The 26038-nt window shown below is 47.0% G+C and overlaps 2 protein-coding genes across 2 annotated transcripts; one reads left to right on the top strand and one right to left on the bottom strand.

The window, feature by feature from the left end:
* Window positions 1-2352: 2352 nt before the first annotated feature.
* NAA50 (N-alpha-acetyltransferase 50, NatE catalytic subunit) lies at window positions 2353-18942 on the top strand. Its single transcript, XM_061576917.1, has 5 exons — window positions 2353-2515; window positions 3736-3855; window positions 4692-4767; window positions 6063-6205; window positions 17695-18942. The coding sequence occupies exons 2-4, from the start codon at window positions 3753-3755 to the stop codon at window positions 6202-6204; spliced, it is 321 nt and encodes a 106-aa protein (XP_061432901.1). The 5' UTR covers window positions 2353-2515; window positions 3736-3752; the 3' UTR covers window position 6205; window positions 17695-18942.
* LOC133358493 (mediator of RNA polymerase II transcription subunit 15-like) lies at window positions 13980-23969 on the bottom strand. The gene is made up of 3 exons (XM_061576833.1): window positions 21856-23969; window positions 19414-19536; window positions 13980-17829 (listed from the first exon to the last, which is right to left on the bottom strand). The coding sequence occupies exons 1-3, from the start codon at window positions 22360-22362 to the stop codon at window positions 16768-16770; spliced, it is 1692 nt and encodes a 563-aa protein (XP_061432817.1). The 5' UTR covers window positions 22363-23969; the 3' UTR covers window positions 13980-16767.
* Window positions 23970-26038: the final 2069 nt, after the last annotated feature.

Raw genomic sequence — 26038 nt, 5'->3', positions numbered from 1 at the left:
TGGTGGTGTGAGGGGAAGTGTGTTAGGGGTGGTGGTGTGAGGGGAAGTGTGTTAGGGGTGGTGGTGTGGGGAAGTGTGTTAGGGGTGGTGGTGTGAGGGGAAGTGTGTTAGGGGTGGTGGTGTGAGGGAAAGTGTGTTAGGGGTGGTGGTGTGAGGGAAAGTGTGTTAGGGGTGGTGGTGTGAGGGGAAGTGTGTTAGGGGTGGTGGTGTGAGGGGAAGTGTGTTAGGGTGGTGGTGGAGGGAAAGTGTGTGGGGTGTGGGAAGGTGTTAGGGGTGGTGTGTGTGAGGGAAGTGTGTTAGGGGTGGTGGTTGTGAGGGAAGTGTGTTAGGGGTGGTGCTGTGGGGGAAGTGTGTTAGGGGTGGTGGTGTGAGGGGAAGTGTGTTAGGGGTGGTGGTGTGAGGGAAGTGTGTTAGGGGGGTGGTTGGGTGTTGTGAGTGTGTTAGGGTGGTGGTGTGGGGGAAGTGTGTTAGGGTGGTGGTGGTGTGAGGGGAAGTGTGTTGGGTGGTGGTGTGGGGGTGTGAGGGGAAGGTGTAGGGGTGGTGGTGTGAGGGGAAGTGTGTTAGGGGTGGTGGTGTGAGGGAAAGTGTGTTAGGGGTGGTGGTGTGAGGGAAAGTGTGTTAGGGGTGGTGGTGTGAGGGGAAGTGTGTTAGGGGTGGTGGTGTGAGGGAAAGTGAGGCTGGGACTTGCAAAAATAATCGCGGTTTAAGCCCATCGGCCACCCCGCATAATACTGAGCATATTTCAACGATACATGCTCAGTATTATGCTCAACAGTGAATGTTTACGCTGCCGTGACGTTACTCGAAAAAGAGTGTGCCATGTGTGCCGGTGTCACCATATTAAAAAACAAAATACGACTTGCAAAGTCCTAAATGAGTAAAACAAATTGGCAATATCGCCCCCTAGCGTTAAACTCGTGCAGTCTATCACCGTCTGAAACAGCGCCGTAGTTCTCAGAATGGCGCGACTATTAAACTTACTAAATTACAGTATTTTAATTGAGTAGTAGTGTTTGTGTTAGGGTAGCGTTTCGACTAGTAGTTGTTTTAAAAGTTGGGCTTGTGGTTGAACTACTGTTAGGGCTAGTGTTTGGGATATTGTTAATGCGAGTGGTTGAACGTTTGTTGACAACCAATGTTAAGACGAGTCTTAGGGCCGCAAGATTATTGGTTGGGTTAGTAGCAGCAATATACTGGTAGGAACCTCCTGGTTACACCAGCCCACAGGGAATTATTGTGTCCGTCCGTCCGTCGTGCATCCACAAATGGGAGGGGCTGGGTGGGGAGGGGCTGGGTGGAGAGGGGAGGGTGGGGAGGGGCTGGGTGGGGGAGTGGCTGGTCACCCCGTGGTGCCCTTATAAAACTCAACGTTTAACCTACTCACGCCGGCTTGTGCCCGCCCTCATAGTCGACCATATTTGCGGAATACACCACGCCGCCGTTGACCCTGCAGGCCATTGACCGAGCAACCCGACGTTCCTACCTGCTCCCTCCGCAGGAATGTGTTTGCTCAGCTCAGTGTTTGGCCTAGTGATTGAGCTATTGGTTGGGTATAGTAATAGAGACATTGGCCGGGCGAGTGTGAGGGATAGTGGCTGGGCTAGTGGTAGAGCTGCGTTGACGGTGGCGAGATGTTCACTACCTCGCCTTGTATAGAGGAGGTCGTGGGTTCGATCCCGACCCTGACACCCCTATATTTGGAGTTTGCATGTTCTCCCCAGACTTTCGGTTTATCTCCACATTTAGAATCAATATGCATTAAGAGTATCTGGCTGAATTTCGATTTAAAGATTTCGTGACTGCAGGGATTCATCTTCTTGGTTCTTTCGGTAAAGTCACTTAGAATGGAAATATTAAAATAATAAAAATAAAACATAATAAAATACAATTCTCACGACGTTTCGGCCACAACGCAAGCAGCCGTCCTCAGGTGAAGAACAGGTCTGTTGGGAAGACAGCGTCTGAATGAAACACCCCAGGCTTGGAGCGTCTATTTAAGCTGGGTTGGAGGGTGAAGAGCGCCTTGACAAAATAATTTGCATATCAAGAGGAATTTAGCATATTTATGGGAAATCCAGATATGGGATTAGTCACTACATTGTGAAATGCATAGGAGGTGGGCGGGGGCTTTCAAAGTCATATTATGCCCGTGCATTATGCAGGATTAGCAGCATCAAAGGGAGGGGATAGGGGTAACATTAATCAAGGGAAGTATCTGGCTGCTATAAATTTCCACATGATAAGCCACTTCGTTGAATTATCATTTGTGATTGCCAGCTCGCTTCTGAACAACGGAGCTTCATAGCTCAAGTGGGCGTTACCTGGTAAAATAAAACCAAATTATTTCCTTTTTAGTTCAGACTGGCGTCTCGCTGCAGGTCGTCCGTGGAACTTCAGGAGGTGACGGCGCTGAACGTTCAGGCTCTGCGCAGGCTGCACCAGTCGGTGTTCCCCGTGCCCTATGGGGAGGCGTTCTACCAGCATGCGCGCAGAGCTGGCCCACTCGCCCGTGCCGGTGCCAGCCACAACATTCACCAGCAGTTTTACACACTGACGTCACCAGCACATAGACACACTGACGTCACCAGCACATAGACACACTGACGTCACCAGCACATAGACACACTGATGTCACTAGCACATAGACACACTGACTCCATCGCCACTATTTAGCCACTCTGATTAGATCACCAGCACTTAAGACACACTGACCACTTCACCAGCACTGAGACACACTGACCACATCACCAACACTTAACAACACTGACCACATCACCAGCACTTGCCAACACTGACCACATCACCAACACTTAACAATACTGACCACATCACCAACACTTAACAATACTGACCACATCACCAACACTTAACAATACTGACCACATCACCAGCACTGAGACACACTGACCACATCACCAACACTTAACAATACTGACCACATCAGCAGCACTACAGTATTCACCAGCACTGAGACACACTGACCACATCACCAACACTTAACAACACTGACCACATCAGCAGCACTACAGTATTCACCAGCACTTAAGACACACTCACCACATCACCAGCACTGAGACACACTGACCACATCACCAGAACTTAGCAACACTGACCACACCACCAGCACATCAGCACACTGATCACATCGCTAACAGCCTCAGCACTTACCAGCACCACCTGATCAGGAGTGACCTAACTTAGGTCACAGTTGTAAACGAGGCCTATCCGGGTCTCTTGAGTTCTCACCTGGTGAAACGAAACAAACTTGAGACTTTACTTGATAGTGTTAATGGTTCTAGATTTGAAGCTTTCGTGACTGCAAGGATTCATATTCTTAGGTTTTTTCGGTAAAGTCACGTAGGTAAGATTTGATACAGCTATCGTGCTGTGACTGTTCCACCTGAAGACGGAGGCTTGTGTTGCTTCCGAAACGTCGTGATTTTTATTTTACTTTTATTAATAACAAAAAATTTACCTACGTGACTTTACCGAAAAAACCTAAGAATATGTGTTAATGGTTGTCAAGGTAATGAGGTGACGTGCAGGGTTGTGATGGTCATGGTGGTGTTGTTGATGTGTGCAGCGTATGTGCAGGGTTGTGATGGTCATGGTGGTGTTGTTGTTGATGTGTGCAGCGTACGTGCAGGGTGCGATGGTCATGGTGGTGGTGTTGTTGATGTGTGCAGCATACGTGCAGGGTTGTGATGGTCATGGTGGTGTTGTTGATGTGTGCAGCGTACGTGCAGGGTGCGATGGTGGGTTCCGTCTGCTGCCGATGGGACACGAGTGAGAATCTCCGCCGCCTGTACATCATGACGCTAGGCACGCTGCCCACCTACAGGCGTCTTGGCATTGGTACTTTACACCACGACCACTACAACTTCACTATACCCATTGTCACAACAAATCCCTTGTGCATGGCTGTGAATATCCAGTTATAAGTGTCTCTAGATATAAAGGTAAATGTACAGCCCTGCAATTGCTTGCCCACATCCCTGCTGCTGAAAGGACTTCGAATCGAGGGAGGCAGTGCACAGCTGCTGAGGTGGGATTTAAGAAAATTGCCCATTTCAACTGCCACGCAGAGAGATCAGTTAACTATTACATGACCTGATCTGTGTGCAGTGGATTGCTTCGCTACCTCCGTTGGAATTTTTAAATCCTTTATATTAAGTTCGCTCGCTTGCTTGCTTGCGCGCTTACGACCGTGCAAATCTTTCGGTCGTTTTTTTATTTAAATCCTTTATATTAAGTTCGCTTGCTTGCTTGCGCGCTTACGACCGTGCAAACCTTTCGGTCGTTTTTTTACCCACTTCCCGTGATCCAATCGAGCTGACATTTTGCACACAGACTCGTTGTGCGTGGCAATTAATTTTCGTGAAAAAAAAATTTCCTAAATTTTACACTTTTTAGGAACAAAAAATTATATGTAATTACCAATTGCTTAATGGTGCCAAGCAATAATCTGACCCATAGGTGGCAGCCATCTCAAGCCAGAGGACGAGAGGACTCTAGCCGCCACGCATATAAAGGATTTATAGTGAAAAACTTTGTTTTTACGGGTTAATTTTTTATCCAAATTCACTGTGGTCTCGGATAGAGATCCACAGAATGGCATAGAGTTCACATGGTTCATGACTGTGCGGTTGATGGTGTCTTGTCTCCCCCGTGTCCCTGTGTTTTCCACGCAGGCAGTGCCCTACTGCGCTACGTGCTGGGATTGTGCGAGGCGGAGTGTGGGGAGCGGGTGGTGAGCTCCGTCTACCTGTGAGCAACTGCATTCATACGTTTTTTCGGTAAAGTCACGTAGGTAAAAAATAAAAAAAATAAAATAAAAAAAAAGACAGAAGCTTGTGTTGCCTCCGAAACGTCGTGATTTTTATTTAAATTTTATGACTTTTTATTTTTTACCTACGTGACTTTACCGCAAAAAACCTAAGAATATGAATCCTTGCAGTCACGAAAGCTTCAAATCTAGAATGCATTCATAAGAATGATTACCCACCCTCCCCAAGTGGAAGCTTATCCCTATGACTCAGCACCTGGACTGCAAGAGGCCATTGGTCTGCGAGTAGGCGTCAATGATTACTGCTGTGTGTGTAATCCCAGTAGAGTCATTTTGGGATGTAATTTTTTCGAAGGTGGCACATTTGGACCGTGGCCTAATCGTTTCGAATGACCTCACGGGATCATGAAATGTTTCCTGGTGAAGCAGGCGACGCGTATTCTATGGTTAATACACCAGCAGTAATAACCGAGGTGGCCTGGCAGATGCGAGTCTGCTCCGTGAGACTGAGTGTGTGTTTTTGTGGAGTGGATGCACGGTGGTTAATGCATTATGCTAAGAAACCCGGGAGGGCCTGACTTCAATACCAAAGTGTGGCCAATGGTGGATAATATCTTAACTGGTTCTGGGCCTCCCCTAAGTCAACTCAGCCTAAAATGATTACCTAGTACGGTGTGTAAAATATGAGCACTAGGGAGACAACAGCCTATTGAACTTCTAGATTTGAAGCTTTCGTGACTGCAAGAATTAATACTCTTAGGTTTTTTCGGTAAAGTCACATAGGTAAAAATTTTTAAAAAAATAATAAGTGAAAATAACAAAATTAAATCACGACGTTTCGGAGGCAACACAAGTCTCCGTCTTCAGGTGGGACCGTCACAGCCAAATTGACTGTATCATTTGACACAGTCAATTTGGCTGTGATAGTCAATTTGGCTGTGACAGTCCCACCTGAAGACGGAGACTTGTGTTGCCTCCGAAACGTCGTGATTTAATTTTGTTATTTTCATTTTTTTACGTACGTGACTTTACCCGAAAAAACCCAAGAGTATGAATTCCTATTGAACATCTGTGAAAAGTTTTATTTCTCATCGGATTCCTCCAGTAGAGGGAAATATTCTGATTTTGAACGGCAGCTGGGCATGGTGTTGTCCACCACCTCGTGTACCATACCAGCCTTTATAGGTTAGACTGCTAACAGTACTTGCCCCAACAATCTGTTCAGGCTACACGGGGGGAGGTTTATATCTACGTTGTGCGCATGTGCCCTGTGCAGACACGTGCAGGTTGGAAACGAGGACGCTCTGTGCTTCTATGGCCACTTTGGGTTCCGTGTGACGGGAAAAGCTCGCGGATACTACCCTCGCCAGCAGCACACAGACGCCTGGGTGCTGGAGAGGACGTTCGCCGACTCGTGATGTAATGCTTACTCAACCACTCATCCAGTCGCTCACCCACTCACCCACTCAACCACTCATCCAGTCGCTCACCCACTCAACCACTCACCCAGTCGCTCACCCAGTCGCTCACTCACCCACTCACCCACTCACCCACTCACCCAAGCAGTTATCATTCAGACGCTGTCTTCCCGACTGACCTATTCTTCACCTGAGGAAGGCTGCTTGCGTTGTGGCCGAAACGTCGTGAGAATTATTTTATTATGTTTTGTTTTTATTATTTCCCTTCTACGTGACTTTACCGAAAGAACCAAGAAGACTTACTCAACCACTCACCCAGTCGCTCACCCACTCACCCACTCATCCAAGCAGTTATCATACAAATACCCGCTCGCCCGCAATCACTCCCCTACACTCATTCACGCACCAGCTTGATTGCTCGCCCACTCGCTTACTCGGTACATTCACCCACAGGGGCATGTGCTTCATTTTTCTTGGTTCTTTCGGTAAAGTCACGTAGAAGGGAAATAATAAACTAATAAAAATAAAACATAATAAAATTATTCTCACGACGTTTCGGCCACAACGCAAGCAGCCGTCCTCAGGTGAAGAACAGGTCTGTCGGGAAGACAGCGTCTGAATGAAACACCACACTACGTGACTTTACCGAAAGAACCAAGAAGACTTACTCAACCACTCACCCAGTCGCTCACCCACTCACCCAAGCAGTTCTCATACAAATACCCGCTCGCCCGCAATCACTCCCCTACACTCATTCACGCACAAACTTGATTGCTCGCCCACTCGCCCACTCGGTACATTCACCCACAGGGGCATGTGCTTCATTGTCAATGTTTATTCTCGAGTCGTGTATCACGTGGTGTGCGGCGGGTGCTACACACTGTGGCACGGGAGAGGCGTTTGCATACGGGGTCACACCGAGTGGCCGTCTGGACGGGGACGAGCGGTAGGGAAACCCGACGCGTGCACATGCACACATGTTCACTCGCACACATACGCACACATGTACACGCACACGCGTGTACGCAGGATAAAGTGCATTGTACCGTAGGATGCATCGCTGCCTGTCGCCATCACAGCAGCACGTCTTTTTAAATCCTTTATATTAAGTTCACTTGCTTGCTTGCTTGCGCGCTTACGACCGTGCAAATCTTTCGGTCGTTTTTTAACCCACTTCCCGTGATCCAATCGAGCTGACATTTTGCACACAGACTCGTTGTGCGTGACAATTGATTTTCGTGAAATTTTTTTTCCAAAATTTTACACTTTTTAGGAAAAAAAAATTATATGTAATTACCAATTGCTTAATGGTGGCAGGCAATCATCTGACCCATAGGTGGCAGCCATCTCAAGCCAGAGGACGAGAGGACTCTAGCCGCCACGCATATAAAGGATTTATAGTGAAAAACTTTGTTTTTACGGGTTAATTTTTCCGAACAGACCTCGATCCAAACAAACCGTGTGGGACTAAATTATGCACGTGTCCAGACTTGAACGAACGCATTATCAAGTTAATTTGGAGCTTTCGTGACTGCAGGAATTACTCTTTGGTTCTTTCGGTAAAGTCACGTCTAAAGATAAAATAATAAATTAAATACTCGCATACTACGACGTTTCGATTGCAACACAAGCAATCATCATCAGGTATAAATGAAATAGAAACACAAATCTAGTATGCTTAGAAATGTTAGGTAATACAACAGAGTCGGATAACATAGGGTGTTGACTGTTATGTTATCCGACTCTCTGTTGTATTACATTACATTTCTATGTATACTAGATTTGTGTTTCTATTTCATTTATACCTGATGATGATTGCTTGTGTTGCAATCGAAACCTCGTATGCTAGTATTTAATTTATTAATTTCTCTTTATACGTGACTTTACCGAAAGAACCAAAGAGCATTATCAAGTTATTCCAAATGTATGTATAAGCAGAGCTCTGGCCTCTATGTCTCTGCTAGGGATGTATTCCGATCTTTTACATAAATCAGATTAATCAAGACATTCACCAAAAATACAAATTTCAGACGGTCCAAAAATAGGATTAATAATTATGATAATAATCAACAAATTATTTACCCAGGAAACCTACAATGAGTCCAAAGGCCCTTTTGAAGGAGGGTCTTGCATTGGGATGTTTGGCTTACACCAATTACATTGTATGTTCTAATAGGGTTTTTCCCCTTTTTTCTGGCAACAAAACTGACTCCTTTTGCAAGGAATCACGCTTACATTAACCACAATACTTGCAGTCAAATGCAAACAAACAACAATACTCTGATAATTTATGCATTGTCTTTGAAACTGATTGGTCCACACCAGAGACAGCTTTCTTTAGAGCCTAGTCTCATACGGTGTTCGACCAGATGACGCCAAAATGCGCACAGTTCAAAGACAACGCACTACCAGAGTAATGAGAGCTCGGGGTGAGCAGCTACATCATGGGACCTCCTTTGCCAGTACCAAAATATACTAATAGGGTTTTTCCCCTTCTATCTGGCAACAACACTGACACCTTTTTACAAGGAGTCATGTTTGCATAGACCACAATACCTGCAGTATTAATGCAAACAAAAAACATAACTCTGATAATGTGCACTGTCCTTGAAGTTGATTGGTCCACACCATAGACAGCTTTCCTTAGAGCCTAGTCTCACATGGGTTGGACCAGATGACGCAAACATGACTCCTTGTAAAAAGGTGTCAGTTTTGTTGCCAGATAGAAGGGTAAATAAACAATTATCATATTTTTACTGGCAAATGAGGTTCCAATGGTGTAAATGCTTACCCCGAGCTCTCATACTCTGATGGTGCATTGTCTTTGAGTTGTGCGCCTTTTGGCGTCATCTGGTCCAACCCATGTGAGACTAGGCTCTAAGAAAAGCTGTCTCGGGTGTGGACCAATCAACTTCAAGGACAGTGCATACATTATCAGAGTTATGTTTTTTGTTTGCATTATGACTGCAGGTATTGTGGTCTATGCAAACATGACTCCTTGTAAAAAGGTGTCAATTTTGTTGCCAGATAGAAGGGCAAAAAACCAATTATCATATTTTTACTGGCAAATGAGGTTCCAATGGTGTAAATGCTTACCCCGAGATCTCATACTCTGATGGTGCATTGTCTTTGAGTTGTGCGCCTTTTGGCGTCATCTGCTCCAACCCATGTGAGACTAGGCTCTAAGGAAAGCTGTCTCGGGTGTGGACCAATCAACTTCAAGGACAGTGCATACATTATCAGAGTTATGTTTTTTGTTTGCATTATGACTGCAGGTATTGTGGTCTATGCAAACATGACTCCTTGTAAAAAGGTGTCAGTTTTGTTGCCAGATAGAAGGGTAAAAAACCAATTATCATATTTTTACTGGCAAATGAGGTTCCAATGGGATACATTGTATGTTTTTAGCTATGGGAGGAAGAAACGGAGAACTCTTGAGGAAGCCCATGCAGAACAGGAGGGGGAGCATACAAATCCCACACACACGATGCCATGAGTCAGGAATCGAACCCAGCCCCTTCTGGATGTGAGTGGCAAGTGTCTACTTTGCTACCGTGATCTGAAAACTGGAAGTGACATCACTAATATGACGTCCCTTCTAATTGTTTTTCTGCCATTAGGCTACATGCCGAGGCATCGGGCGACGTCACACGTTCGCGTGTGCACATGTTAATATATTACAATGTAAATACTCTGAAAAATATCTGAAATCATCCTTAAAAATCCAAGTTCTTTAAATCTGAAACTCATCCCTTGTCTCCACATGTAAATAAAAACATATTTTGATAATAATAATAATAGGGTTTTTCCCCTTTTTTCTGGCAAAAAACTGAAACCTTTTTACAAGGATTCATGTCTGCATTAACCACAATACTTGCAGTCAAAATGCAAACAAAAAACACTATGATAATATCTGTGGCATTGTTCTTGAAACTGATTGATCCACACCAAGGGACGGCTTTCTTTTGAGCCTCGACCCAATTTGTTGCTCGACCAGAGGACGCCAAAAGGCGTACATCGCTCAAAGACAGCGGCACTATCAAAGTAATGAGGGCTCGGGTGAGCATCTACATCATTAGACCTCCTTTGCCTGTACCAACATATAATAATAGGGTTTTTCCTCTTTTTTATGGCAACAAAACTGAATCCTTTTTACAAGGATTCATGTCTGCATTAACCACAATACTTGCAGTCAAAATGCAAACAAAAAACATTATATTTGTTTGCATTTTGACTGCAAGTATTGTGGTTAATGCAGACATGAATCCTCGTAAAAAGGTTTCAGTTTTGTTGCCAGAAAGAAGGGGAAAACCCCTTTTATTATTTTTCGATTTAAAGCTTTCGTGACTGCAGGGATTCATCTTCTTGGTTCTTTCGGTAAAGTCACGTAGAATGGAAATAATAAAAAGAAAACATAATAAAAGAATTCTCACGACGTTTCGGCCACAACGCAAGCAGCCGTCCTCAGGTAGAGAGCAGGTCTGTCGAGTAGACAGCGTCTGAATGAGACTATCTACTCGACAGACCTGCTCTCTACCTGAGGACGGCTGCTTGCGTTGTGGCCGAAACGTCGTGAGAATTATTTTATTATGTTTTATTTTATTATTTCCCTTTTATTATATTTTGGTACTGGCAAAGGAGGTCTAATGAAACATATTTTGAGTCGTATTTGCTCTCCAGACCCAACATCCAGCAGCATTTGTTTAAGCGAGAAAACTCCGGACCAGTTTGGACCTTCCAGGAGTCATCAGCAGAGTTAGACTTGTTGAAGAAATGCTGCTGGGTGTCCAGCATTGTTGGCAAGCGCTCTGCTATCTAAACGATGGGGCCCAGTTAAACACAAAAAACAATATTGCATTTCAACCCATTATACAGTGTTGTGGGGCATTGCGTAACAGCAATAGGCTGAAAAAACAAGAATAGGTTTTGCCTTTTCTAGCAATAAAACAGGTGTTGAGATGTCCAAATACAAATATAAATCTTTTGCAAGGAATCAATAGGCCGGGAGACTAAAACATGTTTTATTTTTAACCAGATGCTGCTGGGTAATATTGGTCTGGAAAGTCCATTGGCCATTGGGCCAATACATATTTATATGTGGAGATAGGTTAACAGTTTTAGTTGCTAGCTTTTACCCATAATTCTTCCTTGCAAGTGACGAGTTTATTATTCCAAACGGATTTGTTCCGAGCGACGATCAAACGGCGCGGAAACAAGTTGCGAGGTCTGTTCCGCGTAAGCCGGTCGCCGCTTTCGGTGACCAGTTTCTATCCACTGCTAGAGAATACAAATCCCTTACCTAACCGGAACAGTCCTGTGCAGCCATAGGGTCCCTCAGTCACACACTCACACTTCACACGAAACGTCGTACTCAAATTGTAAATGTTGTGGTTTCACGCTTCAACACACCGGTGGGCTAAAGCAGTGAACTTTTTGTCTTTTGTCAACGTGACACTTTTTTACTGATTGGCCGTGTCGGGTGGTGGACGGTTACGACACATTTATAAATAACGCGATCTAAACCCGGAACTGATTAAGTTGAACTGCGACATTCTATCTGATGGGCTCGAGCATCAGTGATCCATTTGCCAATACCAGTGCCTAAGTAATGAAAGTAGTGGTGTGGGGCCAGCTCCACACAATACCACACAAAGAAAATGTAGAGCCGTGTAAATGAGTGAAGCTGGGGTTTGGTGCAGAGGTCGCAACCGGGTACCCGATACCCGTACCCTACCCGATACCCGGCTACCCGTACCCGGCCGGGTACGGGTACGGGTACCCGTTGGCGAACCTGGTGCGGCCGGGTACGAGTAGACCGTGAGTCACTGGTGAGTAACTGTTTGTCACTCATTTCCCAACGTCTTGTCTCTTCTCACAATTCAAGTTCCTAGAATCAACCCACCCGCGCCTGCAACATGGCTTCATCCCAGAGGTCGCAATCGGGTACCCGATACCCGTACCCTACCCGATACCCGGCCGGGTACGGGTAGGGTACGGGTGCGGCCGGGTACGGGTACGGGTAGACCGTGAGTCACTGGTGAGTAACCGTTTGTCACTCATTTCCCAACGTCTTGTCTCTTCTCACGATTCAAGTTCCTAGAATCAACCCACCCGCGCCTGCAACATGGCTTCATCCCAGAGGTCGCAATCAGGTACCCGATACCCGTACCCTACCCTTACCCGTACGGGTAGGGTACGGGTACGGCCGGGTACGGTTATGGGTACCCGTTTGCGACCCTGGTGCGGCCGGGTAAGGGTACGGGTAGGCCGTGAGTCACTGGCGAGTAACTGTTTGTCACTCATTTCCCAACGTCTTGTCTCTTCTCACAATTCAAGTTCCTAGAATCAACCCACCCGCGCCTGCAACATGGCTTCATCCCAGAGGTCGCAATCGGGTACCCGATACCCGTACCCTACCCTTACCTGGCCGGGTACGGGTAGGGTACGGCCGGGTACGGGTACCCGTTTGCGACCCTGGTGCGGACGGGTACGGGTACGGGTAAGGAATCAAAACCCGTTTGCGACCTCTGGTTTGGTGCCATTTGTCTCATTTCCATCGGCACATCCGAGCCGTACCGGGGCCGTGCCGAGCTGATGTCTTGCATTGTCGGGAAGCACGGGTTACATTATACGAGCCGAGTCGTGCCACCGACGTGACGTCGCACACGATTCGTGACATCGATAATCGTGTCGGTAAACCGAAAGAACCAAAGAGTATGATGACACTTGCGTTTGAGCTGTGTACTGACTGCCATCACGCGTGTTGCAGACGTCATTAACCCCGCTCCCAGTCCTGCTTGGCCTCCCCGAGCCAGATTTCCGATGTCGCGAGACTGGCATGTGTGGCACGTCTCCGTTCTGGCTCGGCTTGGTAAAATGCCAGCGGAAATTTGCCCATACCATGCTGGCCTCGTGCTGGCAAGGCTTGGATGTGCAAGTGGAAACGGGGTATTAGGTGGAGGGTGGGGTCTTAAGGTGAGAATGGAAGCAGTTTTATATGAGCGTTTTTTTATATATAATATAGTCTTAAACAACGAAAATATTCTTAAAATATTCTTACATCCCCCCTCTGCCCACCCAACAACATACATAGGTACACCACATGTCGCGTGTGTAGTGGGGTAAAGTGACCAGTGTGGAAGAGTAGGCCAAATACCCTATAGAGTTTCCTCTAATGAAGACCCTTCTTGCCAACAGTCGTGGAAGCAATTAATGGACTGCAGCTTAGTCTGGATTTTATGTAGTCGTTCTCTTACCCTAGTGGATTAAGTCAGTCAAACATTTAGTCAGACACTCCTAGTTGTTAAATGTTGGTGTGAAGGGGCATGTAGTTATTCTACCCCGATGTTATTTTATAAGGTCAGCCAATCAATGGACTCTGTAAATCTTTACATATACATCCATCGCCACTCACCACTGTTAGTATTCCTCTGTGCACTGCATCCTCTTGCTAACGTTACTAAATGATCTCTCTTCTTGGTTCTTTCGGTAAAGTCACGTATTATTTCCCTTCTACGTGACTTTACCGAAAGAACCAAGAAGATGAATCCCTGCAGTCACGAAAGCTTTAAATCGAAATTTAAATGATCTCTTTAACACGTAGGTTTTCGCGACCAATATTATTCATAATCAACGTTTTTGGGTTTAGATCGCGTTATTTATAAATGTGTCGTAACCCTCCACCACCCGACACGGCCAATCAGTAAAAAAGTGTCACGTTGACAAAAGACAATTAGTTCACTGCTTTAGCCCACCGGTGTTGTTGTGGTTTCACGCTTCAACACACCGGTGGGCTAAAGCAGTGAACTATTTGTCTTTTGTCAACGTGACACTTTTTTACTGATTGGCCGTGTCGGGTGGTGGAGGGTTACGACACATTTATAAATAACGCGATCTAAACCCAAAAACGTTGATTATGAATAAATGATCTCTATCTGCCTCTGCAATTTCACTTGTTCATTTTGTCACAGTCGCACTTTGATCTTCAGTGGCTAGATGATGATGGTGGTGGTGGTGATGATGGTGATATTGGGTGGGTAGCTTTAGTCATCTTTACACTTGATTATGTTCTGCTCGCCATCGTCGACTGAAACAACAGAACTCTTCGTCGACGAATATTTTCATCACTGATTTCGTGAAGGAAAATTACACTGGCGGGAGGTGTCGTAACAGCAGCGATACCCTATCAATGGCGTGACCAAAATTACAACGTTTTGGTTCAATCATCACCTGCTGGTGTGGCAGGAGTTACGGACGGGCAGATTCATGGTGGGGGGGGGAACTAAACGGTAACATTTCACAGCAAGGTTGAACAATATTAATAATAAAGTTGTATGATAATTATAATAAGCACAAGAGCTGGTGCTCATAAGCCGGGTACAAAACTTGGTTGCATGCAACTGAATCGCTGCTATGTGGGTGTCTCTGCAACCAGTTGGGAGCAGTTGCACAACCGGTTGCTGTTCACAATTGAGGCCGACTGGATTTTCAAGCATCGATCTGCTGAGCAATTTGGAACGATGTGTTTCATCACCATGTGATACTTTAGCGAGCTATGATTGTTTGGTTTGTTATGATTCTGAATGCGCGGTCTAATTGCCTCAATGTGGACACAGCAGTTATCAAATGTGTACATGATGAGAAAAACCCATCATAAAAACAATAGTTGTGCAGCCTGGAACACCATGAGTTGCAAACCAGACACACATCTGTAAAAAGCACGCAGCCAAAGTGCATATCCAATACACCCATCAGGATTTCCTGAATAACTGTGTTGTGGTCTTCTTGCCTGAGATCACCATCAAAATATATCTGAGAAAATGTGGCCGATTTCCAGCGGCAGTGGTGATGCGGTGATGACCAGCGATTGCTCAAATGTATGTTGATGTTGACCAAAGACAAGATAACCACAGTGCACTTCTGTAGGTAATGCTGATGATGTTTTGCATACGCACAAAGGCCACGTGCTTTACACGCAATTTTGACTCTCGTTTGAGAGTCAAAATGATTTGATTAGCGCGAGAACTGTTTTGAAAGTGCAACTGATCGCTCGGTTGTTGCAGCCAGCTTTTTATCAGTACCGCAAGAATAACATCTGGAGTGCGCGCGTCACACACCCATGTCAACGTGGCTCCAACTTGTGCAAGGGGGTAGTCGCTACCGTCGCTGCACAGGAAGCCAAACCCCCTGGCCTCACAACCCAGAGCCGCACGGTTCAATGCCTGATCAGGGCTGTTTTTAAACAAACAAGAGGACCGGTTCATGCCGATTAGTTGACGTTCGCGCGGTTGTTGTGCTGGGAGTGGTGGGGTAAAGTGTGGGTATAACGTCGGCCAGGGTGCTTGGAGTCACTGCAACGTCGTGGGTTAGGGGATCCACCTGGCATGCACACAACTTACGAAGAAACACTGCAACGCAACAAAACCATAATATCCATTCATAAGTAAACAATATTAATAGTAATAATAACTTTAAAGAGACCACTGCCAGGCAATGTGTACCGGCCTACAGCTGTTATGGGTTTCTGACAGAGGTCGCAACCGGGTACCCGATACCCGTACCTTATCCGATACCCGGCTACCCGTACCCGGCCGGGTACGGGTACCCGTTTGCGACTCTGGTGCGGCCGGGTACAGGTACGGGTAGACCGTGAGTCACTGGTGAGTAACCGTTTGTCAATCATTTCCCAACGTCTTGTCTCTTCTCACAATTCAAGTTCCTAGAATCAACCCATCCGCGCCTGCAACATGGCTTCATCCCAGAGGTCGCAATCAGGTACCCGATACCCGTATCTGACCGGGTATGGGTAGGGTACGGGTACAGCCGGGTACGGGTAACCCGTTTGCGACCCTGGTGCGGCCGGGTACGGGTACGGGTAGGCCGTGAGTCACTGGTGAGTAACTGTTTGTCACTCATTTCCCAACGTCTTGTCTCTTCTCACAATTCAAGTTCCTAGAATCAACCCACCCGTGTCTGCAACATAGCTTCATCCCAGAGGTCGCAATCACATACTCGTACCCTACCCGTACCCTACCCGTACCCGGCCGGGTACGGCCGGGTACAGGTACGGGTACCCGTTTGTGACCCTGGTGCGGCCGGGTACGGGTAAGGAATCAAAACACGTTTGCGACCTCTGGTTTCTGAAAGTTCTTCAGTTTTGACCGATCATTGTCGTAGCTTACAACGGTAAAAACCGAATTAACTTCAACAGGCTCGCGTGTGGTTATATAAAGAACGCCCGGCGTGAACCAGGGTGGCTCCAATAAAACGGGGACGAATTCGCCGCAGCCTAACAGATGGATTTAACGAAACTGATCTTTCCAGTTGAGAAATCGACAGCAGCTGCAAAGAAGGAACTAATCAAATCTTGACCAGATTTTCCCACGATCAAAGTAAAGGATTTAATTCAAGCAAAAATTAATTGTAAGGGTTGAATTCGTTTTCAAGCGATTGGCCGTTATCAAAGGAATGAATTTAGTTGAAATGCATTGGGCGCAGTTAGGAATGTGTGGGGTGGGGGGGGTGGTCAATTGAGTGGAGGTAAATGGCTCTGTGAGCCAGTCGTCACTTCCTATAGACAAGAGCGCTCCACGTGGGGAAACCTGGGCGGACGGTCATCGAGCGATTTCCATGTCCCCCTGTGTGTGTCTGTCCATGTCCCGCTGTCTGCGTCTGTCCATCTCGCCCCATCTGGTCCTGTCCTGCCATCTGAGTCTGCCCGTGTCCCGTTGCCTGCCCTCGTACCCCCATTTGTCCGTGTCTCCCCGTCTGCATTTGTCCGTGTCCCCCCGTTTGCCCCTGTTCTCCCGTCTGCGTCTGTCCGTGCTGCTCACCCGTTTGTCCGTGTCCTGTCTGACCGAGGCCCCGCGTCTGTCTGTGTCCCTCTGTCAGCACTTGTCCCAGTCCCCCTGTCTGCGTGCCGGCGGACACACGTGATCTGCGCGCCGTATGTTGTGTTCCCTGTGCAACGGCCACAGCTTCTGAATGTGTGTTCTGACCCACATACTGCTGTTGCCTATGTTTCTGCTGTTGCTGCTGCTGCAGTACCTGCTGTGACTTCTGCCCATGCTGCTGCTGTTGCCCTTGTTGACGTTGCTGTTGTATCTGCTGCTGATGTTGCTGTTGCATCTGCTGCTGCCTTTGCTGCTGCTGCTGTGGCTGTTGGTCATGTTGCTGCTGCTGCTGTTGCAGCCCATGCTGCCCCTGTTGCTGTCGTTGTTGATGCTGCTGCTGCTGCTGATGCTGCTGCTGCTGATGCTGCTGCTGATGCTGCTCATACTGATTTTGCTGATGCTGCTGTTGCACTTGCTGTAACTTATGCCCCTGATGTTGCTGCTGATGTTGAAGACCGTGCTGTGAATTCTGGAAATGCTGTTGCTGATGTTGCTGTTGTTGATCTTGCTGCTGCTGCTGCTGGTGTTGTTGCTGTTGCTGCCCTTGCTGTTGTTGCTGCCCTTGCTGCTGCCCCTGCTGCTGCTGCTGGGTGTTCAGGCCAGGCGGGGTGACGGGGGCGCGCACAGTGAGGAGGCCGTCACGCGTGAGGGAGGAGGTGACGCTCTCTGGGTCGGTGCTGTCGGGGAGGCGGTAGCGTCGGTGCAGCTCCCGGGAGACCAGCGCCTGCCCGTCCTGCAAGTGCGCGGGAACGAGACGGGTCGCGCGAGGAACGCACGGAGATGTGAGGAGAGACGGGCACTTTTTAAATCCTTTATATTAAGTTCGCTTGCTTGCGCGCTTAGGACCGTGCAAATCTTTCGGTCGTTTTTTAACCCACTTCCCGTGATCCAATCGAGCTGACATTTTGCACACAGACTCGTTGTGCGTGACAATTAATGTTCGTGAAATTTTTTTCTCCAAAATTTTACACTTTTTAGGACAAAAATATTATATTTAATTACCAATTGCTTAATGGTGGCAGGCAATCATCTGACCCATAGGTGGCAGCCATCTCAAGCCAGAGGACGAGAGGACTCTAGCCGCCACGCATATAAAGGATTTATAGTGAAAAACTTTGTTTTTACGGGTTAATTTTTTTAACTTGCGAGGGAGGCATAGACGGTGTCGCCTAAGTTGAGGGACACGAGGAGAGAATGGGTGATGCTGTTTGCGAGAGATAGTGAAGATGTGAGCTGGGACCGTCAGTACTGTATTGCCAGGGTGATGCAGGCACCATCACTTGGGAGACACAGGAAGGCACAGGAAGTATTACTTTGGAGAGAGGCAATATCCATACTCTTTGGTTCTATATCAGCAGGGAGACACGGGCAGTATCAATCGAGATCAGGATGTCTGTGGAGAGGGTGTCAGTGGGTGTGCGTCGGGGTGTGACTGAATGTGTGTGCACATATGTTCATTTTTACATCACAAGGGTTTGAGCTTAGCCCATGTGATAGTTAATGATATACTTTTTTATGAAAATAAAATAATTGCCTATAAATTGACTTGAGAGTAGTTTCATATGTATATTGGGGCAGTGCCAATGTGTCCCTCTCGTGTATGTGTACGTTTCTGTGTTGTGTAACCGTGGTTTGTGGGAATGTGTGTGTGTATATATAGTGATGCGTATGTGTGTCATGTTGTGTGGATGCTGTGTAGTGGTGCATGTGATGTGTGCTCTGTGTAGTGTTGTGTGTAGTATATGTGGTAAGAGTGTTTATAGGCTGACGGTGTATGTGTGGGGAGGGTTGTGTATCTGGGGAGGGTTGTGTGTAGTTAAGAGTACAGTGATCCCTCGTTTATCGCGGTTAATGGGGACCGGAACCCATGTGTGGGTACCAGAATGTTTAAAATATGTATATTTATACTTTATATATATATATTTTACTTAAATCTATTTAATTATAAAACCTTAATATTATACATTCTCTCTCTCATACGATACGTATTATGGTGTTCTACACTCACCAATGACAGTAGTATCTTGAGACTTGACTCCAGTAATGATGACGATGACAATGACGACGATGACAGACCTGTGCAGTTCGATGAATGTGATGATGAATGATGATGATGATGGTGGTGTTACTGCACAGGTATAATGAGGCCTTTAAATCAGTTCGAAAAATCCGCGATGCACGCGAAACTTGAACCGCGAAGTGGCGAGGGATTACTATATATGGTGAAGGTGTGTGTGTGTACATGTGGTGAGGGTGGTGTGCATGGGTTGGTGGGGGGGTCACGTGTGTGTGTGTGTGTGGTGATGGTGGTGTGTACCTGCTTTTCGTCGTGTTGAGCGTGCACGTGTATGAATCCCCCCACCACTCGCACTGAGATCTCCTCTGGAGAGAAATTCTTCACGTCGAGACGCACCACAAACACACCCTCACTGCACACCACCTGCGCACACCACACACACAAACCATCACACCGTGAACATATCACTAGCACCATAAACACACCCTCACTGCACACCGTCTACACGAACCACACACACCCACCACCATCATACCATGAACATATCACTAGCACCACAAACACACCCTCACTGCACACCATCTGCGCACACCACACACACAAACCATCATCATACCATGAACATATCACTAGCACCACAAACACACGCTCACTGCACACCACCTGCACACACCACACACACAAACCATCATCATACCATGAACATATCACTAGCACCACAAATACACCCTCACTGCACACCACCTGCGCACACCACACACACAAACCATCATCATACCATGAACATATCACTAGCACCACAAACACACGCTCACTGGACACCGTCTACACGAACCACACACACCCACCATCATCACACCGTGAACATATCACAAGCACCACAAACACACCCTCACTGCACACCACCTGCACACACCACACACACAAACCATCATCATACCGTGAACATATCACCAGAACCACAAACACCCTCACTGCACACCACACACACCCACCACCATCACACCATGACCAAATTACTAGCACCACAAACACCCTCACTGCACACTGCCTGCACACACCACACACACCCACCATCATCACACTGTGAACATATCACTATCACCACAAACACGCTCACACCACACACACCCACCATCATCACACCATGAACATACCACTAGCACCACAAACACCCTCACTGCACACCACACACACCCACCATCATCACACCATGAACATATTACTAGCACCACAAACACACGCTCACTGCGCACCGCCTGCACACACCACACACACCCACCATCATCACACCGTGAACATATCACTAGCTCCACAAACACACGCTCACTGCACACCACACACACCCACCATCATCACACCGTGAACATATCACCAGCACCACAAACACGCTCACTGCACACCGCCTACATGCAACACACACACACCCCATCATCACACCGTGAACATATCACCAGCACCACAAACACGCTCACTGCACACCGCCTACATGCAACACACACACCCACCATCATCACACCGTGAACATATCACTAGCACCACAAACACGCTCACTGCACACCGCCTACATGCAACACACACACACACCATCATCACACCGTGAACATATCACCAGCACCACAAACACGCTCACTGCACACCGCCTACATGCAACACACACACCCACCATCATCACACCGTGAACATATCACTAGCACCACAAACACGCTCACTGCACACCGCCTACATGCAACACACACACACACCATCATCACACCGTGAACATATCACTAGCACCACAAACACGCTCACTGCACACCGCCTACATGCAACACACACACACACCATCATCACACCGTGAACATATCACGAGCACCACAAACACACCCTCACTACACACCACCTGCACACACCACACACACCCACCATCATCACACCATGAACATATCACTAGCACCACAAACACACCCTCACTGCACACCGCCTACACGCACCACATAAACCCACCATCATCATACCATGAACATACCACTCACCACAAACACCCTCACTGGACACTGCCTACACGAACCGCACACACCCACCATCATCACACCAGATACCACTATCACCACAAACACACCCTCACTGCACCCCGCTTGCACACACCACACACACACACACCATCATCATACCATGAACATACCACTAGCACCACAAACACACCCCCACTGCACCCCGCCTGCACACACCACACACACACACCATCATCATACCATGAACATACCACTAGCACCACAAACACACCCCCACTGCACCCCGCCTGCACACACACCTTCACCATGGCTACACCAACATAGCATCAATACACCCTCAGTGCAAACTGCCTCTGGGCAAGACCCCCATGAATGCATCCCAAACATAACAAACGATTCTATCAACCGTGAACACCATCAACAAACCACCGCTAATGCACCGTCAACACACAAGTCATTGCCTTTGACCCAATCAACCGCAATGCTTGCCAACCTCATCAGATTTTGTAAGCTAAGCAGGATTGAATCTCCACAGTGCGAACATCAGTATCTAAGCAGGTTCTGTTTCCCCCCTGAGGTCGATTTGGTCTTAAATAAGTTGCTGGTGCAGTGTGTAACATCAGCATTGTGAGGGTAAAGACGACCAGGTGTAGTTGTAGATCTTGGTAAGTGGTTACTAACAGCGCTTGCACAAAGTCTGTCGGCTATAAAGACCGTAGGGGCAAGTGTGTGTGTGTGTATATCACACCTCTGCGTGGGCTGTGTGTCTCCACCGTGGAGCTCGTCCACCAGGCTGTCCCCAGCAGAGAGCTCGCCCGGCGCCCAGCAGAGATGCGAGCCAGCGGGCCTCCTGCAGAGCGTCCCCACCGCGGAGCTCCGCGAGGAGACCGCCAGCCAAGCCCCGCGCGTCCACACTGCGCAGCTCTGCCAGGAGTCCGCCCGCGAGTCCTCGTGCGTCCCCACCGCGGAGCTCCGCCAGGAGCCCACTGCCACCGCTGCTGCTGCTGGCCGAGACCCGCACGTCCCCACCGTGCAGCTCTGCCAAGAGGCTGCCGCTGCTGGCTGAAACCCGTGCGTCCCCACCGCGGAGCTCCGCCAGGACATCGCCCGCCAGAGTGCGCGTGTCGCCACCGACGGTCAGACCCCTGGTGTCCCCAGCGTGGAGCTCCGTGAGGAGGCCAGTCGGCGCCTGCACGATGGCGTTGGATGGTTGAGGCGAACGGCGGAGCCAGCTCTGCCGTGAGGCCACGTCCATTTTATACAAACAGTGCTGAGTGTGTGAGTTTGTGTGTGTGTGTGTGCGTCTATGCTATGTGGGTATGAGTGCGTGTGTGCACAGATAATGCAGAGGAATGTTAGAGATGAGATGTTGCAGATTATATTTTCTCGCAAGAAAAAAAGAGAGATGCTTTTGAGAGATCGAACGGGAGGGATGGAGAGGCAAGGAGAGCAATTGGGGAGAGATTAGACCCGCGGAATTGGGGAATGATGAAGGGTGACGGAGATGGTGGGCAAGAGAGTTAAGGAGTAAGGATAAAATATAAGTAGATGATGATGGGATGAGAGACGGTCAGAGAGGTTGGAAATGACGAGTGATAGTTGTAGAGATGGGGGGAGATGGAGAGAGAAATAAGAGATCTGGTGAGAGAGAGAGAAATAGTTACATGATGTGTGCTGTGAATTTGGGGCAGGGGTGAGAGACGCGGTGAGTGCAAGAGATTCCGGCAGAGAGGGGGGAGAGAGAATTGGAGATTATTCCAGAGAGAGAGCGAGCGAGCGATGGAATTATAGAAACGCAGAGTCCATGTTGGGGAGAGCGGCGAGAAGCAGAGAGAGAGCCAGGCATTAGAGATGGAATATAGTCGGGGTACGTGTGGAAATGTCAATATTAGACAGAGTATTAGAGTCAATATTGGACATAGTGATGGGAGCTCTTGAGAGAACGAGCGTTGGAGATATTTAAATATAGACTTTGAGAGATAAAATAAAACACATTTTAATGGGAGAGCATTTTAACGAGTTCATAATTAATAAATTACTGTTGTAGAGATTAGAAAAATGTAACATTCAGATATTCACTGTTATGTTTGATATAAATTATTGCAAACACTCTGCATATTTAAATGCGTTATATTCTATTAGATATTTCTAGAGATCGGATGTTTTAAAAACAATACTTGTTACATCTATATTTATAGATATTCGTTAGTGATGTTGATAGGCGAGTAACAATTACATATCTACTGTTGTGTATTTATCTGTAATATTTGTGATACACGGACATAAGAAGACACATGCCCTGTTGTCGATATTTTAGTGAGACGGATATGGAGAGACATGAGTGAGATCGATGTCTGTTGATGTGTGAGATGGACGAACAGACGAGATGTTTAGAAAACATTAAATATTTACAGATCTTAGAGATATTTTAAGAGCCAGCCTTTCCCCCCACTACGCTCCTGCAAAAATTCGTACCCAACTACCCAAGACCAATATGAACCGACAGCTTGCGTTATAAACAGCAAAAAAAAAGAAATATTAGCAACAATAATTACACTTATACTGATACATAACAAATGGCAAAAATATCAATTGGCTAATTATATTAATGCTCACGCTAATTAATTGCTAATTCTTCAACACCATCAGCAGCAGCAGCGCATGCCTAGCGATGCACGCGACCCAGGGCCTGGAACAAACCATCAGATGCCTAAGCGTGGGGATGGGGGGCATGGAGATCCAGGGAGCCTGGGTCGAGACTGAACCATTCCTTACATAGGGGGGGTAACGTTGACTTGTGTAATAGTATCCAAAGAATGCCGCCCAATAATAATATTGGTCTTGAAATGTAATCGGCTGATTGTCCTGCATTCCTGGATATTTATTCTGATTTGCTCGATTTTGTGCTGATGTTTTGATGCTGTTTCCAACGAAACGCATGGCAATTGCAAGATATTTGTTGTGCGAATTGAATATCATCCTACCCGTGAGCTGAAACAATGTTTACGTGACAATTTCATTTGCTTGGCTGTGTCACGTGGTGCTGGGTCGTAACATAACATATTTGATAATTGGTTCTTTACCCTTCTATCTGGCAACAAAACTGACACCTTTTTGCAAGGAGTCATGTTTGCATAGACCGCAATACCTGCAGTCATAAATACAAACAAAAGACATAACTCTGATAATGTGCACTGTCCCTGAAGTTGATTGGTCCACACCCGAGACAGCTTTCCTTCGAGCCTAGTCTCATATGGGTTGGACCAGATGACGCCAAAAGGCGCACAACTCAAGGACAATGCACCATCAGAGTATGAGAGCTCGGGGCAAGCATCTACACTATGGGGACCTCATTTGCCAGTAAAAATATGATAATTGGTTCTTTACCCTTCTATCTGGCAACAAAACTGACACCTTTTTGCAAGGAGTCATGTTTGCATAGACCGCAATACCTGCAGTCATAAATACAAACAAAAGACATAACTCTGATAATGTGCACTGTCCCTGAAGTTGAAGGGTAAAGAACCAATTATCATATTTTTACTGGCAAATGAGGTCCCCATAGTGTAGATGCTTGCCCCGAGCTCTCATACTCTGATGGTGCATTGTCCTTGAGTTGTGCGCCTTTTGGCGTCATCTGGTCCAACCCATATGAGACTAGGCTCGAAGGAAAGCTGTCTCGGGTGTGGACCAATCAACTTCAGGGACAGTGCACATTATCAGAGTTATGTCTTTTGTTTGTATTTATGACTGCAGGTATTGCGGTCTATGCAAACATGACTCCTTGCAAAAAGGTGTCAGTTTTGTTGCCAGATAGAAGGGTAAAGAACCAATTATCATATTTTTACTGGCAAATGAGGTCCCCATAGTGTAGATAACATATTTGGTCAGATCATTGTAGCTTAATCCAACATTTAATTATTAAGCTAATGGCCTCAAACATTTTTAGCAACAAAGTTGTTCGCAATTTTCGGCACTGAGGCTGGACATTTGGGTTTTTAAGTTTAGCTATAAGGTCATACACATAATTACACACGAAGCGCTTGCCACAAATTAACTAAAATACTTTTCTGAACTCGTCAAAGAGCATAAACCATCACGCAAACTACAGTCATCCTATCGGCTTTTGGCTGGCCATCGAACAGTTACCGTATTCATCTTCTTGGTTTTTTCGGTAAAGTCACGTAGAAGGGAAATAATAAAATAATACAAAATTAACCCGTAAAAACAAAGTTTTTCACTATAAATCCTTTATATGCGTGTTCAATGGGCCACAACCCAGCCCACATTGGTCTTTGAAACGGGCGGCTAGAGTCCTCTCGTCCTCTGGCTTGAGATGGCTGCCACCTATGGGTCAGAAGATTGCCTGCCACCATTAAGCAATTGGTAATTAAATATAATTTTTTTTTACCTAAAAAGTGTAAAATTTTGGAAATTTGTTTTCACGAAAATAAATTGTCACGCACAACGAGTCTGTGTGGAATATGTCAGCTCGATTGGACCACGGGAAGTGGGTTACAAACGACCGAAAGATTTGCACGGTCGTAAGCGCGCAAGCAAGCAAGTAAGTGAACTTAATATAAAGGATTTAAAAATAAAGAACAGGTCTGTCGGAAAGACAGCGTCTGAATGAACACCACCAAGCTGTCTTTCCGACAGACCTGTTTTTCACCTGAGGACGACTGCGTGAGTAGGTTAAACGTTGAGTTTTATAAGGGCACCACGAGGTGACCAGCCCCTCCCCACCCAGCCCCACCCCTCCTACCCCCCACCCAGCCCCACCCTCCCCACCCAGCCCTTCCCCACCCTCTCCACCCAGCCTCTCCCCACCCTCCCCTCCCCACCCTCCCCACCCAGCCCACCCTCCCCACCCAGCCTCCCCACCCTCCCCACCCAGCCTCTCCCCACCCTCCCCTCCCACCCACCTCTCC

The sequence above is a fragment of the Lethenteron reissneri genome, chromosome 62 (assembly GCF_015708825.2).
Source record: "Lethenteron reissneri isolate LAM-NWPU_2019-01 chromosome 62, ASM1570882v1, whole genome shotgun sequence".
NCBI classification, from domain to species: Eukaryota; Metazoa; Chordata; class Hyperoartia; order Petromyzontiformes; family Petromyzontidae; genus Lethenteron; species Lethenteron reissneri.
The sequence above is the reverse complement of the archived record's forward strand: the minus strand, read 5'-3'. Positions and strand labels throughout refer to the sequence as shown.